This window comes from Fringilla coelebs, assembly GCF_963513975.1.
Source record: "Fringilla coelebs genome assembly, chromosome: 19".
Lineage (NCBI taxonomy): Eukaryota > Metazoa > Chordata > Aves > Passeriformes > Fringillidae > Fringilla > Fringilla coelebs.
In genome coordinates this window covers 3116340-3135298 of record NC_140045.1, presented here as the reverse complement: position 1 = coordinate 3135298, position 18959 = coordinate 3116340, and the positions used below count along the sequence as shown (strand labels likewise).

Below are 18959 nucleotides of genomic sequence, written 5' to 3'. Positions count from 1 at the left end.
CAAACCAGTCCCTAAGACTAAGAGAAAGAATTACAACAGGTTTGATCAAATATGACATTTATCTGTACAACAGCCACCACTGAGCCCCTCATTTCACAGATAAATACAGATGCCATGAGTCAGATTTTCTCTTCCTTATTATTTTTTGTGTGACATTGCATTATAGATAAGAAAGAAAAAACACCTGAAGTCTCACCCTGCAGAAAGAACAAGTCCCAAGTGCTCCATAAATAAAACTCAAGCAGTTCTCATGATGGAGAGATATTAATTTGAAGTCCCACATCTCTGCCCTTTTTTTTCCCTATTATATATGACACAGTTCCATTATTGCTCTTCATCTCCAGCAGGGCTTTGGCTGGGCCCCACTGTCTGCTGGTGATCCATGGGTAGTGAGAGAGGCTAAAAAAAATACAGACTTAAAACTGTACAAGTGACTTTATCCAAGCACTTGGCTGATCATTTTCCCTCTAAGTACCAGCTCCTCTGTCAATACATTCACCACTGGGGTCTGACTTCTGCTCCTGATGCAGCTCAACCTTCTGACTGACTGAATAATTTCATTTTTTAGGCTGACTTTAGTAGGTTTCACACCCAACACTCACAATCAGCACAGATATGCTCAAGTGTCTCTTAAAATATGCAACCTTGTGGGATTTAATTTTTTAATATGCCATGGTTGAGAGGTCTCAGTTTAGAAAACAGGTTAACACTGAGTGAAGCTTTGGTTTTGTAGAGAATCAGCAATCCACTTCTTGTAAAAGCAGTGGTTCCCAACAAACACACAGAATATAATTAACATAACACAATTAAGAAGTTTTTCTGCCTGCCACAAGACTGTACTAAGCAAGTATATTAAACCCAACAGAAAAATGTTCTCATGTCTAATCAGTAAAGCAGGTAAATACTTTTTAAAATCAAAGCTTTCACTGTTAAATAAAGAAATGTTGACTACATGGACTGAAATAAAGCCCAAAATATGAGTGCTGAATATGAAGTAAGATTATATGTTTAAAACCCCCTCTGCAGAGAACTGTATTTACATAAATTGCAGGTTAACAAATGAAGAATGGCAAAAGCAGTGGATGAAAAACTCTACAGGAAAGTATTCAGGAAAGTATTAATTAGTTTGGTGTTGATGAAAAAGAAACAAAAATCCTTACCCTAAAGCTTCCTATAATGCTCCTTGACAAAACATGTATTTGTGCTCACATATTACCAGTTTATTTATCATGCCCACAGCATCATGAAATGGAGAGTTTAAAGTAGTCAATCCAATAAAATGGTGATTTATTTTGGAAATGCAGGGTTAAATGGCAATATTGATTTGAAACACAACTCCTCCATTCAGAGAGAGACATCTCTGTACAGAGTCCCTGAATGTGACAGGATTGTTTGGGGGAAAATATGGCAAAGGAACAAGGAACAGAAATCAGAGACAGTAAAACTGAAGAGGCAATTGGGAGATGTCACAGGAAGTGCTATGGGAAGAGCAGGTAGGATTGGATTACTTCTGTAAATATAGAAATACATGAATATATATATGTCTCCTTTCCAACCCAAACCATTCTGTGATTCTGTGACATATCTCAGGATGCTGGATCAGACTGGAACAATGATTATCCCAAGCATTCAGAACAAATTTTAAAAACCATCACCACACCCCTGATCTCTGAAAGTGAAGTTTTAACCAGTGGAAAAAGAAACTTTTCCAGTGAATTGGTGGGTGCCACATGATTCTGAAATCAGTATGCTGACAAGGAGATACTCCCAGTTTTGGGGCCTTATGATTCCTGAAGCAGACATCTGCTTCCAGATCCCTGGGGTTTTGAATTATTTTTAAACTCTGAACAAAGAACGCTTAGTACCACGTACTTCCAGTTTCACAGCTGGGTTATTTTAAGGAGACAAAAAACTTATTGGAATACTTTTTTTTTAAATTTTGCAATATTTTAGCTTGAATTTATTAATCTGTCCCTTGAGGATTCAGGACCTCCTAGAACACTGATTTTAAATATTAGGTGTCTTTCAAAGATACAGGCTTCTCACATGGCCTTGAAATAAATGCCTGAAATATCTCAGTGCAATAACCCAAACGGAGCCCTTGTTAAGGAAGGGGTTGGGTTTCTTCTTGATTAGAGAATCACAAAATGTCCTGAGGTAAAAGGGGCACACAAGGATCACTGAGTCTCCAAAGGGAAGAGCCCAAACAGGGATCAAACATAACCTTGGTGTTTCTGGCTCCAAGCAACTGAGATTATGTCAGACATCAGAAAACTTAATTCTCCAAATCTCCAACTGGAAAATGTAATCCCCATAAACATTTCCTGAGGCTGAGAAGCAAAGATCTTTTATTTTCACAGTGCCCTGTGAAGGCAGAGAGTGCTCAGCAGAGCAAGGGGTGCAGATCCCATTTGAGGGTGGGAATTCTCTCCAGGTTCCTGTGGGATCCAGGCAGGATTCATTTCCTCTGTGTCTCATCACCAATCTGAAGAACACCTGGGTGTACAGGTGTACACAGGGATGAGCTGCAGAGTTTGGGGGGGATGAGCTGGAGAGTTTCCAGGGATGAGCTGGAGAGTTTGGGGGCTCAGGCTGAGCCCTCTTTGCTGGGGCTGCAGAACCTCAGGGATTGCTCAGCACAAACCCAAACAGCTCCTGACCCCTGGGGAAACATCAGGAGCACAAAGCAGCAGATGGATCATTGCTCTGACATGGCTCAAAAGTCCAACCTGGAGGATGCACTGAGTCCCCTGACATGACACAGAAAGTTTCCTCCCAAAGCCTCAACAAAACCTGGGCTAATATTGAAAGCCTGCTTCTGCATTTGTTAATGATTCATTACTGACTTGATGATTGTTTCAAAGTTCTTAATGAATTCAAACTCGATTTACTCACAGTAACACGGAGCTTTAGTAAATTTACATCTTACATATTTACAATGGAATTAAATGTCCCTCTTTGTTGCAGGATGACAAATTTTGTAGCTGTCTCCAACTTCAAATTGCTAAACAGATGCTCAGTCAGCCTTCACTGAATCACCCAAATAGTCAGCAAAGATTATTGCTTGTCTTCTCTGCTGTTCTGTATCACAAACAAAAATATTTTTTTCTTTTTCTCCTTTTTTTAAAAGAATAATTAAATTTCTTTTAAAAGATCATTAAAATGAGTTTTAAAGAAAATGATGGAATATTATTGCACAGTCTCAGCACCTCAGGATATGATCACAGAGGATATTCTTGAAGCAGCAAGTTTATGCAGTGAATATCCCAAAGGAAAACCCAACTCAGTAAAGCAGCACAAGGCACAAAGTGCTTTAGTCTCAACCATGCTATTATAGAAATATTTGTTTAAGACTGACAGTTCTTGAAGTTTTTGATGAAGAGTTATTTACAGCTAATTAATCTGAAGAATAAAAGTTTTACTCTCTTTTCCATTTTTAACTCGCTCTCCTGATGAACTATGAACACCAGAAGTATCAGAATCTCAGGCAATCCATTCCTGCTGACAAGACCTGAGTGTGTTGCTGTGTTCACCACTTCTCACTCCTCCAAGGAGAGCTGCAAAGGAGCTCTGGAGGCCATTCCATGGAAATGATTTACCAAACAAAATGATTTTATCATCTGAGGGAAAGGTGGTCAACTGCTCAAAACTTCTGCCAGCCAGTTAATGAAGACACTTCGGCAGCATCTTCTGCAGAGACTATTCCCAGCAAGAAATGAAACACCATCTGCACGGCCAGAGAAGGGCAAACAGGGGGTTTGTACTGAGGAGGAATTCCTGATCAATCATTCAGAATGAGGGCACAGTCAGGGCTCAATGGGGAAACAAACAATTTAAATTATTGTGTTAAAAACTGAATTAAATAGAGCAAACAAACACTGAAATGAACTAAAAGTATCAAAATCCACTAAAGTGAAATCCCTATGATCACAATAGAAGAATGAAAAATCAAATTTCATTTTACCCAGAGAAGAAAAGAACTATTCCATCTGACCACCACAGTCAGTGGTGGCAGGTCATAACTTTAAAAGCCATCAGCAGTCCCCACACTTTACTGGTTTTATCTTCTGCTGTTTATCAAGGGGACATGCCCAGAAATCACTCAGGTAGGAATAAAACTTAGGACACCACCTAAAGACGTACTGGAATAATTCAACATTATTGATTTTCATGAGAAAAGTTGCAGAGGGAACACTTCAATATGTCAGGATTTTCACATCTCCCCGTTTTAAGCATGGAGCATTTGCCAAGTCAAGATACAAAAGGAACATTTCTGCTGGCCAAGTAAAATATTCTGGCTGTAGAAAGAGCAGCTTTGTTATTCCTTGTGGAAAACTGGTCCTTTCACCCTCACCTGTCCAAAGAGCTCTGAAAACAAACAAACCAACCAGGAAAACCCCACAGCAAAGACCTAAAGGAGAATAAAAGCTGAGGAGAAATGCCCATGAAAGGAGCGTGTCAAAGACTGCTTGGGCTGGTTGTACAACTCCTTTCCACCTGATGCTCCTCCACAGGGCTTTTACTCTTTGCTTTGGTTTTAAATGGAAAGATGAACACTTCTCTTTGGTTTTAAATGGAAAGATGAACGTTTCTCTTTGGTTTTAAATGGAAAGATGAACACTTCTCTTTGGTTTTAAATGGAAAGATGAACATTTCTTTTTCATTTTCATGCAGACTGGCATTTTTCCCTCCCAGTTTTTTTTTCCAGCAGACAGCCAAGTATTGTCTCAGGAGGTAACAAGTTATCTTGAAGGGACTCTGCAGACTAATAAAATGCTTTAAAGAGTATTAAGGAGGTCAATCTGTCCAATTTGTTTTAATTGAACTAGACACAGATGGTATATGGTTTAGTTTAATTAGGCTGTAGATAAAGAACATTTCAACTTGCCAGTGTTAGGATAAATCACTAAATAGCAGCATATACTTGAAAATATATAAGGCCAAAACCTTTGCTGCATAACTGGGAAATTGGGGCAATTTCTATCAAAGGATTGAAAGGCTAGTCCCATTAGAAAAAATAAGGAAAAATTTCACAAGGCCCTACATAAATTATGTGTAAATTGAGAAAATTGAAAAATACATTCTGAGAAACATTTATTTACTACAAAAGTAATGCTGGTTCTTTCATTACAGGGACATAACACAATAAGGCACAGTAATCTATCACAAACTATAGTTACAATTAAATAGATTATTCTACCCATCCATTAAGGAGATCTAATTATGGACTATCATTAGCAAGGACATAATTCTTTTTTTTCCTTTGTTTTTTCGATTACTACCTATTTGTTTTCTCCCTTTATTGACAAACTTCACTTCTAAGTTATCATCTTTTAAGTCAGAACAACATTAACAGTCTTTTAAAAACTGGCTATACTCAGATGATTTTGCACAAGGCTGGGAAGACTGGAGAAATCCAGTTAAAGCTGTTTTCCTAGTCTGCTTTTTGAAATTATTATTCCAGGAAGCTTTTTGAACCAACAGTTTCCTGCCACTGGCCTTATTTACAACTCCACCTCTTTTTAATCACAATGAATAAAACATATACAAAAGCTGCAAAGCTCATAAAAAAGAGATGGGGTGACAGCTGAGCTTCGTATTTTAGGTAAAAAAGATGGGGACGATGGGCACATTTACTCAAACCAACTGCAGCAAATGCCCAGCTGATGGTGGTGACTGCAGGAACAGAGAGCCCAGCTCTGCACCTGCAGATTTCTCCTTGCTGTGGTTATTTGAGTCTCCTAAATCCCAAGGCCTGTGGGAGGACACCCTAAACCCACGGCAGCATCTCCAATTCCATTTCCTACTAAATGAACTATAAATTTTTGATCTGCTTTTACAGGCATCACTCTCTATCATTTCTCCAGCAGTTGGTGCCATCACCACCAGAGCCAGAGTTCTTCCCGCCTGGGATTCTGTAGGAAATGCACTGAACACTTTTGTATAATCAACATTTTCCTGAGGGCTCTGAGTGGAACAGATACAGCACAGTTTATTTGGCATCTTTTGAGCTCCTCTTGCAGTTGTAAACCTCACACACTCTTTATTTCTGCGTTAAAGAAACAGTTTAAATACCAAGTTTGTAAATCAAGCACAGTTCATTAAGCACCAAAGACTCCCACTGACTCAGATGCAAATTTTGTACTTATGTTGGAAATGCTTGGAAACCCACAGCTTCCCAGACCTTTCCCTGAATTTCTCCAGACTTCCAAAGCAGTACCTTGCATTCAGGACATTCTGCAAATCTCAGCTGCTGGCCCGTGCAATCCAGAGCAGTTCTCATTTTTACTGAGCTCTCCCTTGACAAACAAGTCAAGGAAATAAATTGGAATGCTGAGCCACATAACTTTCAGTACTGCAGGTTCTTTCCACCTAGGTATTTGTGGAACTGCAATGTTTTTAAAATAAATATATGCCATAAATACTTTTAGATATATGACATTTCTGCACAAGTAGACACACAACTGCATAACAAAAATCCAGTGCAAATCTTGTATTTTGAACAGCACAGAACACCCTCACAAACTCCCACATCAGGTGTTGATTTATTAACCTAATTTTCAAAAGCACCAAGTGCCTCCTTGCAGCTCCTGTTGGCTCTGCTGGGGAGCACAAACACTAATGAGCATGGAAAATGAACAATATCTGTGAGCATGTGCCTGCATGTGCATGGATGAGGAATTCCACATCCCCTTTAGAGTAGGGCACATCTTGCCAAAAGGCCTTAATTAAAAAAAATAAATCTCATATTCCAGATACCTTCATGCATGACCTTCTCAGAAGACAAAATCTGCTACTTTTGAAGGAGGAATTTGATTTTTAATGTGATCCTTTTGAACCCAAACTTCAGGAAATGTTTAATTTTTGGAAGGCTGTATTGGTTAAGATGCATTGGTCTTTTATTGCAGTAATAACCCAAATTCTTGGAGTTTATCCTGAGAATATTGACAAAACAAACAGCAATGAACCTGAGGGAGGGGCTGTGACAGGAGCAGAGTGACAGGAAAACGAAATGCAGCACAAGGACGGCTGAAGTGAGAGAAAATAAAAGGCTGCTTTTTACCTCCTTTATTTTAGACCTACTTGAAAATGAAGTTTTATTAGAGGAGCCATTTCTGGACTGTTCTGTCACTGAAGTGACTTGATTTAGACACAGAGCTCCTGGTGGGGAGCCTGGAGGAGCTGGGGTCTGTGCTGCTGCTGTCTCCTCGTTTGACCCCAGGGCTCTGCTGCTGCCAACCACAAAGCTCTGGGAACCACTTGGATTTGATTTGAGCTTGTAAGATCAGTAAACAGCTGCACCTTCTCATAGAAGAGCAAAGGATTAGTCTGGAATGGGAGAATAGAACATTTTCTACCCCTCTCTATAATGCGCTTCCAGCAATTTTTTTTTTTAAGAGTATTTCTATTTCTCTTAATTTTACCTCTGTGTGGGCAGGTTTCTAAATAAAACATGATAAATATAAACCCATTTGTGTTTGACCAAAGTCTTTCATATTATTTATGGAGAGTCCCCTTTGTGCAGGAATATTGAACAAAGTCTGTTGATTGCAGAGTTCTTTTTATTTTCCTGAATGGTCCAATCATGCTCTTGGCATATGCAGAGACAAGTAGCAGATGTTAAACAGAACTCTGAGGGATTTATCCATTTCTCCTAAAAGTTACAGGACTGCTTTATTTCTAGTGGGTTTGGGGTATTTTTTACTATCCTTCTATCTTTTTTTGGTTCTGCTTCTCCCAAAGTCTAAATACCAAAGTATTTTTACTCCTATTCTATTTGGTATTAAAGCAGAGTATTGATTTCACTAAGTTTCAAAACTAACAACTGAATTTTGGTAGAACAAGAGCAACATAACAAAAAAAAACCCTTAAAAATTTGAGAATAACCACAAAAAACAAAGCCTTTGGTTATTAAAAGTCTTATTTTTCTTTCTCAAGGGAAGTAATAATAATATAGTTTTAATATAGTTTAAAAAAGGGAATGCCATTAATATGCATTGAGAAATGGGACTTCAGGCTTCAGATTTAACAATCCAATGTCTCTACTCATAACTAGGTCAATCTGTAGGTACTACTATAGACCTTGGAAAATAAAAGGTGATTTTGACTAAGAAAGAATTTCCCAAAGCTATTTATTAGAAGGAATGCTCAGGTCTTCTTCTTGCTGCATGGTAAGATTGTAGGACTCAAATGATCTTTAATTAAACACAAATAATTTTTGCAGGAAGGAAACAATAATTTGGGATAATCCCAGATTTCAAATGATTCTAGGGGAAAAAGTTATTCTAGAATAAAACCTGGGACAAAGAAACGAAGAACCTTCTGACAAACATTCCATGTATTTATGCATGGCCTATTTAACATAGGTTTTCTATATATTCTCATGCCAGTCTGTTCCCAACTCCCTCAAACTTCATCACTGCAATCAGGTTGCTTTTTATCCTATTTTTGGACAGGGTAAATCAGAATTTTCATACACCCTCAAAGGAACCATTCTCTGGTGCTCACTGGAGTCCCTGTCCAATCAATCATCATTTGCTTTTCATTCCAAGAAAACAGATTCTCAAACTGCACCTGCCTGTGATTTTCCAGGCCACTTTTCCCACTGGAATGACCAAAGTCCATCTGAAAGATGGAGGAAAAAGCTTTTTATTCCTTTTCATGTATTTTTACCCAATCTCTGGCAATACAAAATGAAGAATATTGACCCCGTGGACTCCAGTCTGTGATTTACAATTCCCAGCATTGTAATTAGACACCAAGTGCTCAATTTAATGATAATAAAGCAATTAGGTGGATAGGAGAAAAGGCTATTTGCAGACCAAAGATGGATAATTTCTCATCTTATTATAACTTTTATAAAAAAGAATGAAGACCTTAAGATTCAGAAAATGCCTTTTCGGGAGGGGTTACATAGAAATTGCTTTTAAAAATTATACTGTTTCTATTAAGTTTAGTTGTAAGACTTTCTTTTTGATAAACTCTTTAATTAATATCCCTGAAGTTAATAATTTACTACATTCTACCAGTACATCACTGCTAATAGATTCTAACCTAAATAATAACCAGCTTTCAAAAAACTCCAAGTTTTGGGCTTTTTTTTTTTCTTTTTCTAAAAAAAGAAAGAAAAGTAGCCAAAGCTATGCAGTCACTTCTTCCAGCTATTTTTGTAGAGGCTTTTATCTCCTTTCTGGTCCGTTCTCTGCTGGTCTGATGCTCCTGTTGCCATAGAAACAGACCTGAAGGTGCTTTGATACAGATTACAATGGTGTTCCCAACACTGAGACATTTCTTTCATCCTCAGTTCAGCAGGTACTGTTCTCATGGGGACAGAAAGGAAAAGGAATAAATCAATCTCTGACTTTTCCATCAATTAAGTTCTCATTAGCAGAATTTATGATATGCTTCTGCCTTTAGTTTATGAGCTCAGCACTGCTCACTGGTACTTTAAGGACTGAGGTTCATTAATTACACAGGCCATGCCACAGTTAATTTATTTGCAAGGGAACAGCAAAAATCAAATTATGAAGGGAATCATGACTGGCATTGTTTTAATTTCAGCAGAAGCATCAGGATTTGGTTTTTCAGCACAGGTAATGTACCACTACCTTTAAATCTGTTTGCATCAAGTTTCATTGGGCTGCTAGAAAAAACAAATCAATTTAAAATGACAGAATATTAAGGTAACACTTAATACATGTTCCCTGAGGTCACTGATTACTTCAAGACAAATCCCATCTTTCCTAAAGGCTGAAAAAAAAATCTGTGAGCTATCTGGATCTCTTCAGAGTATGACCCCAATGAAAATGAGAAAATACAAAAGGGATGGGCAAGAAGGAAACCAAACTGTTCCTGTTCATGCAGAGCTCCCTTGATGCTTTCCCAGCAGCTGATGGAGCAATGGAGCTGCAGGGGAGGGGGTGGCAGCTGCTCCCTTCCCAGCCTGGATGTCCCCACCTCCCCTCCCTGCTCTTCCTCTCTCTCATCTCTCTGTTCCAGGGTCACAGCACCTCCATAAAAGAGCTTTGCTCCTTCCTAAGAGTACAAGCTGTTCTTTTCTCCCCACCCCCAGAGGAGCTTCCCTGGAGCTGTGATTTACACCAAGGAGCTGAGGCCACACCACTTCAACTGAGCAGAGATCAGCAAACTCCTGCAGCACCCCAAGGACAGAGCCCCAGCCATCCCCAAAGCCGGGGACACTCTGGTGACACATTAAAATCACTCTGAGCATATGGGATCTGCAGTGCTTTTCAAAATTAGCCCACTTCTTTTATTCCAAATTAAGATTGAATCTAATTTTGGTGCAAGAGCTGCCACCTCAACAAACAGACAGTGCTAAAAATTGCCAGCATTCTGCAAGGCTCTCTCAGTGGTCTGTCTGTGTCTCTTCTAGCTCCTGAGTTCAGTGTGCCATAATCATTCTTTTTTATTTTAAAACCCACATCGTTTTGGGGGTGCATTTTACACATGATATCTCATGTAACAAAACAGATTATTAGTAATTCTTAGGCATTGTTCCTCCCTAAACCCAAATATCAGCACATTTACACAGAGTTTAAAGATTGACACAAGAGGCTTTTGCCAAGGGGAAACAAAATCTGACTAGGAAATAATGAATCTTAACCCAAATTGCACAAAACTCAATATATTCTTAACAACTGGAAAATAAGTGCTGTTGGAATCATGCCAACTTCAATTTGGGGAGTTAGATAAAGTTTTGATGGTGAAAATCAGTGCTCAGGAGTTGCTGCCACCACAACTGCACCTCATCCACAAGATTTCTCTTTACTACTGGGAATAACTTAGCTGTGAGTTCTCCTTTTATAGTCCCACTGCCTAATTGTTCTGCAGTGCTAACTTGTGAAAATCAGGGATATTTTTAGGTTCATCATTTATATACATTTCCTAACTGTCTGAGCAGAGCTCTGTTCAGTGATTAACTCTTACCAGCATCACCTATGTTATATTATATATTGCACAGGAAATGGATAGAAAGCCAAATAGAAAGTCTAAATTTTATGATACAGCTATTCAGCACTTGCACTGTTCTGGATTGGGAAAATAAAAAAATATATGTTTAGAAATAAAAAGCTATGAACTTTCAAATCTCAGAGGCTGTAACAAAAATCTGAACTGCACTCCCAGTGTCTCAGGCACAAACTCCATGAACTGAAAGCCTGCAGAGCTGCACTGGAGGATGTGAGCAAATGTTCCTTGGAGTCACACACTGTGCAGGCAGCCACCCACCATGGATTTCCTTCCCATGGGGTGCTCAAGGAGAGGATTCACACAGCTCCTTTCACACTGCAGGGAAAATTTCCATGCAGATGGACAGAGAGCCAGTTTGGAGATTGGGTTGCAGGGTAAAGGTGGGAATTACCAACAGTTATACAAGTTCATGAAGCTGTTCCTTTGTAATTTAATTCTGCTTTTGCTGAGGATTGTTCACTGTAACTAAAAGCCATTTCAGCTGCAATGAAAGGAGCCTGTGCTTTAATTCAGGAATAGAAGGTACACATGTTTTCTAGGGGGATGATTAATTCAAACACATTCCAGCACAAGAACTGCTCTCAGCTAACCTGGGAAGCTGCTTGCAGCCACTCAAAAGAAGGCATTTAGGAGAGCAGTCAAACCTCTCAGCACAGCCAGGGATGGGCAATTCCATGAACCTCTGTGCCCAGAACCTCCTCCAGTGCTGGAGGAAGATGAGCCCAACATATTCCCCTCAGGATGCACAGACATTTCTCTGGCTTCCATTAAAAAGAATCTTACCTCTGCACTGAGTCTGTTCAAATTGGAATTTCATTGTCAACATAACCACACTTTGTAATGAGCCACTGTCACACAGAAAAAAACCAGTAAAACCTTAGAAAACCAAGCAACTTTCCCTTACTATTAAATTTTAGGGCTTTGAAGTCAAAACCATAGAACAAAACCTTTATTTCTCCATAAATTGCTTTGGATAATCTTCAGAGATTCAAAAGTCACGGTAACCACAAGCAAGAAAATGCTTATTTGTGTAAGAAAAATTATCCTGCTGTCCTGTAAAATTTGTTCTAAAGCCCTTATAATAAATAACAGAAAGAATAAAAATTTTCAGCTCCTTCAGTATCCCTTACTGCACTGACTGTGATCATGCTGATTTTGTTATCCAGGACATGCTTTTGATACTGCAGCAAGGAACACCATATTTTAACAATAATATGTTTGCATGGTAATTGCTTTTTATTAAGAATATTACCTACTGCCTGCATCTAATAATGTCTATTGCAAACAAAATCAATGTGATTAATAATTATTATCATAATTAGAAACCACAGACATACAAACACTTTGAGTTGTTTCCTTAATCTGTAAATAGAGGGGGCTTTATATTTTCTGTTTAGGGAATGCAATGAAAAATTGCACCAGAGCTGTTTAAGAATCACTTCCAAAAATTCATCCAGGCTTCTTTTGAAGAGGACATTTTTGTTAATCTGGCAAGCAGTGAACTGCTTCTTGCCAGGTCTCCCTGCAATTGTGTATCATTTGTGATGAAGCAAGGAGGTTTTCATCTTAATTAAAAAGAAAATATTTCTGGGACAAGATTGCCTAGTACTCAAAATTCAGATTAGCAATGAAACCTTTCCCCCAAACCTTAGTGAGATATGGTTGCATTTGATGATCTTCAAGATCCTTTCCAATTAAGTGATTTAATGATTCTATAATATTTTATCAAATTATGTTTGCTGCTGCTCCAGTCTCAAAATGTCCAACATTTGTAACAGTTGTTTTCCATTGTAAAAAACAACTAGAGTTAAAAGCAAATCAGACAAGCCCTGCTGCTGCATTTCATTATCCTTGGAAAAAGACTGCAAAGCTTTCTGATTAAAATCCCTTTTTAACTAGTTCTGTAGTAAATCTTAATACTGTCTCCAGTTACTGCCTTTTCTTCTCATGAGTTTGGTTTGGTTTTTTTAATTCCCTAGGCCAGTCAAGCAGCTCTTCCTTTTCCACTCTGAAACCAGCCTCCTACATGTAAATATGATCTAGAAACATGATTAAAGGCCAGTGGGGGAAATAAAACAGAAAAAAAAAAAGAAAAAAAAAAAAAGAAAAACATTTCAGCATTTCCTGGAACTGAACAGAAAAAGAAATCTGGTCAAGACACCTAAAGCCTCCAGGGCAGACCAGTTATATTAATTTATTCTGGCTTAGTACAGAGGTGATTCTTCAAATCATTTTTCTCAGAGCCCCAGCCATGAAATGAGCAGTGTAACAGCGCAGTAAATGTGGACATCAGCACTCCCTGAGCCTCAGGGCAAACCCAACCCCCTGCTTGCTGCCACTCTGAACATCAGCATTTCTGAATTAAGTTTCCCACTGGTCCCTCAGCACATGAATTTTTAAGGGTCAATCTTTCTCCTCGCAGCTCTAGAATCACAGAAAGCATCAAATGAAAATCACAGTGGAGCCTCACAGGACTCATGTCCCATCTCTCCACAGAGGACTCAGGAAAAATCCACAGCACTGTGGAGAGAGGGAAACCCCAAGAAAAAAATTCTTAATTTCTTCTACTGGCAACGCCTTGCAGCAGTTCCCCATCACCACACCAAAAACCTGCTCTGTTATGAGGTCATCTGTCCCTTGCCACCAAGAGACCTGGTCACAATTTAAGAGACAAAAAAATACTCAAAGATTGTGCTGTAGAGACCTTCAACACTTCAGTTCTTTCCCAAATTCCAAATGAACAGCTGCAGAATTCGATATAAAACATCTCCCTGTAAAACAGAATCATCATTTCTGTCATATCTCTGCCTCTGTACCAGGGGAGCACAGCTGGCCAGCAGGGAGTTTATGATCCACTGAAAATGCTGCTGCACTTTCTTCTGAACCACTGTCTTCATGATCATACTGATTTACTTTTATTTTTGTTCTTTTATTATTTTTTCTTCCTCTCACAAGTGATTTTTTTTTGTTGTTTTAATAAATTATATCTTAACACATAGAAAAATATCTGACATATTGTACTCTAGAATTGCACATCCCAATATCCAACCCAGTGATGAAAATACCCAATTCCTGCAGCATCCCACAGAACCTCACAGTTCTTCACATTCCTACTGAGCTTTCAAATGTGCTTAAGATAATAAAGATCCCAAAGCATTTCAGTATCAAGAGGATAACTGACTTGGAAATTGCAATATGTCACCTCTGCAATCCCTGGGTTCTGTTACCCTGCAATGATGAGAGGGTTAAAAAGAATTTGCTGTTTGCTTTTATGTAAGTGCACATCTGGATCTTCCCATCCATTCTCCCCTAGGTGCTTAAAGGCTAAAAACTCACCAAGCACAGTCAGATTTCACATCCTTTCACTGCTGACTCACTCACTCTAATTTAAATTATTTTCATTTTTTAATTTCTATTTATTTTGCTCATAATGCTCCCTTGCATTCTGTATTATTATAATCTGAAAGAGAAATAGTGCTGGTCCAGAGGCCAGGCTCTGTGAGTTCTTGTGCACTCAAAGTCTTACAAACCTGGACTGAAACACAAAATACAGTCAAACACAATTTTAAATTAATGCTTGGGTTTTTTTACTCACATTCAGCATGTAATTAGGAACATTTTAATATACAACAAAAACACCTTCTGGTCACTGAATTCCATTAACAAAGAAAACAAATATTTAACTCCATTTTTCAATAAACTGACCAATTATCCCTTATTGAACACATCTTAACAAAGCTCATTACAGCAGCACTCCATTTCTGAGGCTGCTCTAACATTTTTACACTGATTTTCCAAAGTTTGAAGTACTTCACCTATGACTTCAAATAGTTTGAGGAACATCAAGCATCTTCCCAAAGCAAGCACCTGAACTGGAGATGAGGCTCCCTGTGACTCTGGAAGGCAGCAGGAGCTGTTAAATTCTACTCAGCATCACCATAAAGAGGTGGCCATAAAGAGAAGATGAGTAATTTCTGTTGAGAGCTGTTAGACAGCAGGAAAACAACTTCCTGAGCTGCTTTTTGCTAAGAAATCAAAGCTCACACCCTGCCAAGTAATAAGGAAATGCACAAATTTTTTGTTTGTGTGACTTCTTGTTTCACTGACACAGGATATTGCTCCCCAGACACCAGCACTGCAATGCCACTCAAGGAGGAGCACTTCATTCCCAAGTATTATTTTCCTTTTGGCACAGACATTTCAACCTCACATTTCAGCTACTCTGAGTAAAAGAAGAAGAGACTCACTTTAATCTTTCCTCTTTTACACTCACCTTTATTAAGGCATTATTTTGCAAGGACTGCCTCATTTATATTAAAAGTGCAGGGCACCATAATTTAACAATATTCTGATACACAACAATTATTATTATATAATAATTGTAATTATTATAATTATGGCTCTGTAAAATTAATTTTATTAATGACAGTATTAGTCTTACAATTAATGGAAAGGTAACACTGGAGGATTTGAGTACACAAATTAATTGTGCACCTGCACAAAGTAATTTAGAAAAGGATGTTTTAATATTTAAAAATCTGCTAAATGTTATGATAAGCTTTATAGCACACTACATTTCAGAACAAAGCTTGTAGCAACTGGGAGAGGAATCAGTTGCTGAATTGTAAGAGGGTTGAAATTATAGTCAAACATTTCAGTAAATTAAAGTATAATATTCTACAATCCTCTTTGTGTAATTGTACCCACTAATGTAGCACAGCTTTAATAAAACATATTTATTTTCTGATTGCTTTTAATCTTCAAAGTGTTTTTGAGCTATTGCTGCTGTGTAAATATTGAAAATGATCATTTGCTAACCCAAATACAGGAACGAGACATTAGGCTGATTTATTCAATCACTGAGCCCAAAACCCCAAATCACAAAATGCAGCCAGCAATATTAAAGACCATTAACAACCTGTCACAGACTCTGTCACCACGAAAAGATTCTCAGTAAAATCAAATAGTCTCACACACAAACCTGTGTTCTCATTTCTGAACTTCAGCTGAACAACCCCAAAGAACCATCTTATATAAAAAAATAAATAATCAAGAACACTTTTAAGAACCAAATCATTCATTATGGACACAGCAGAGCTACTCATGAGTGTCACCTCTCAATCAAGAATAACTTCCATTAATATCCTACATCACAAGTGAGCACTAAGCTCAAACCAGATTTGGATTATTCTCCTTGTGGTTTTAGGACTGACCAAAGTAAAGCAGAAATCATCTTCTGGTTACAAAATGTAGGTATACAGGTCATACCTACAAATCATTGCTTGTAGGTATGAACTAGACTAAGAGAATGAAGAATTCAGCAGATCTTCTTTAATTGCTCAGAGTTTTGCTGAAATTTTGGCCCCTTTGGGCCCAGCAGGGGTTTTGCCATCAAGAATCTCCAGCCAGATCAGGGGTGAGAACCTCACCCACGCAGGGCTGACCTGGGCTTCAGCCTCTCTGCAGCTCAAGGCACTTCAAATGCACAACTCCCAGATTCCAAAAGCCTGCTTTGGCTGTTAACTACCTTTACAGAGCCAAATGCCCCACTGCAAAGCTTAAAGAAATCAGGAACTTTCAGAAAAGCAAAGTATGAAGAACAATTTTGGTTTCTTGCTCTTGCCTAACGAGTGTTTTATTGGTAAGGTCTGTATCAGCTGAACAAGAGATACTGAACACTCCTAACTTAATTACACTTCTAACTTTAGCATTTTTCTTCTGCACCTAAATATAAATTATGTGAAATGTATTAAAATGGAAGTTTTAAAAATTCTTCTCAGTTCTTCAGCATTTCCCCATATTTAAATTTAAAAATCAGAGAACTTTTTAATATGTGAAATTTTCCAAGACCCCTTGAGGCTTCTGCCCATATATTGTTCACTGACCTCCTGGCTGGCATATTGAAACAATTGATGAGAAGCTCATTAAAAGCTAGCAGGAAAATTCTTCTGGTGCATTTTATCAGAGGAGATAATAGCCTACAATCTAGAGCATGAATATGTGATAAGAAACAAAACAAAGCCATTCAGACAAAGAACACTTGGAATGTATTGTTCCCATAAGCAGATGTTAAATTACTTCACTGTAAAGTGGGATTTATAAAACCCAAAGAAATGTTATTTTTATGTGAACAAACGAGATCAGTTTATTATTTCAGCAGGGTGACACAAAGATCCTGCACATGTGTCTCACCAGGCAGGCAGATGTGTGGAGAGGAAAAGCTGGTTGTGAACCAAAAATGCTACAGAAGTACTGACAGAGGAGGATGGAATGGGAGTATCCAGACTCCTAGACTAGCTCAAACATGAAAATAAAATAAAAGCCCAGCAAGCCAGCTGGCTGAAGGTTAAATTGTCATTTAACTGAAGCTACAGATCTTTATGTGCAGTGAGACAAGGACCAGAGACAGCTCAAAGATACACTTTGAGATAAGATAGATACTAAGAAAGCTCAGAGAAAGCTTCAGCCTTTCTGGGAATTGTTAATGTCAAATATATCCAACAGAAAGCAAAGAAAATAAAATGCTGATTCCTGGCTGGGTGAACGCCTCAAAGTTGTCACATTCTGAGGATATTGTTCTTGGTCACACACTCAAGCTTACTGCTCTTACCAAAAATAGATTTTTCAGTCCATAAATGTTCACTTCACAACTGTTAAAACCCACTTGGACTCAATTATCTGTCGTGAAGAGCCCATTGATCCTGTTTGTAATCCACTCTCTCGGGTGTAACAAGATAAATCTGTGTGAAGCAGGGTCTGAAAAGTCAATGTACTCACATCAGTGTCAGGCCCCTTGTCAGCCCCAGGACAGGAGAAGGTAACGAACTCATGGCACCTCTTGTGAACCACAAAGCAGCAAACTGGCAAAAAAAAGGAGAAACAACAGTTAGAGTGGTTGGTGGTGGTGTTCCTTTTTTTATTTAGTAACAAATATAAAATAAAACTTAAATATTTCACCTGTAAGTCGAGGAAAGCAAGCAGAGTCCCATGTAAAATAAAGACACAAGACACCAAGCAAACACTGTCGTTAAAGAGGAGAGAAGCATTCACATTTAAAAGCCAAGAGACTCTACACAATGATAAATCTTTAATGCTGGAGACAGATGAGCAGTTCCACAAAGCCACATTTCCTGAATCTCAATCCTGCTCTGTCACAGGAACTGTCAATGTGCATCCAGGAGGCAGAAGTGAGGGATGAAACCCATCCTTGGGTGTGGGATTTGCTCCCCTGCATGCCTGGGGAAGGGCTCTACAAAAATCCAAATCTTTCCCAGTTAATTATTTCTGTGAGGGACCAGAGCTCTCTGTGAGTGAGGCTGTTCTAGAGAACAAAGTGTTCTCATGGCACAGAATGGCAGGAGATCACGGGAAAAGAAAATTAGCTCCTGATTGCAATGTCAAGCCCATTTAAAATTTATGAATGATCTCAAAGAACTTTTTCTTTTGGAGATAAAGAAGTTCCTGTCACTGCATCGAGGCCACAGGTTGTCACACAGGTCCCTCCAAGCCACAGCAAAAGAACAATTTCCTTGAGGGTGGTTACTTTAAGAGTCAGAATTCCAGCTTTCACCCTCACTATGGGTTCTTTTATAATATTAAACTTAGTGCAGACATTTTGAAATTGGTCCACATTTTGATGAAACAGACAATCAAGATTTGAGATTGAAAAAACCTTGTAATAAACACCATCAGAGTGAGTCAGGAGACTATAATGAAATGATTTAAAAGTAATTCACAGCTTGTTTACAGGTAATGCATTCTTTGTATACTTGAAATTTTGCATTTCCAACACATAAAACCACATTATTTCCCAAATCTCCAGAATAAAATAGGCTTAAATTGCTTAACAACAGCAAACATTAAATTTCCTCAACTTCACGAGAAAAGAAATTATCTAAATTGTTCTAAGAGCTCATTGCAGGAGGCAACTTTTTCTCTTTCCCATTTAAAACAGCCATGAATTTATTTCA

At 38.3% G+C, this 18959-nt stretch overlaps 1 protein-coding gene across 3 annotated transcripts in view; it reads right to left on the bottom strand.

Moving 5' to 3' along the window:
• The window catches only part of PRKCA (protein kinase C alpha), a 141775-nt gene that overhangs the window by 64822 nt on the left and 57994 nt on the right, over nucleotides 1-18959 (bottom strand). For all 3 annotated transcript variants that reach the window (XM_084218545.1, XM_084218543.1, XM_084218544.1), the window contains exon 3: nucleotides 17767-17849. In XM_084218545.1, coding sequence (XP_084074671.1) covers nucleotides 17767-17849 — 83 coding nt within the window. The remainder of the gene's footprint in view (nucleotides 1-17766; nucleotides 17850-18959) is intronic.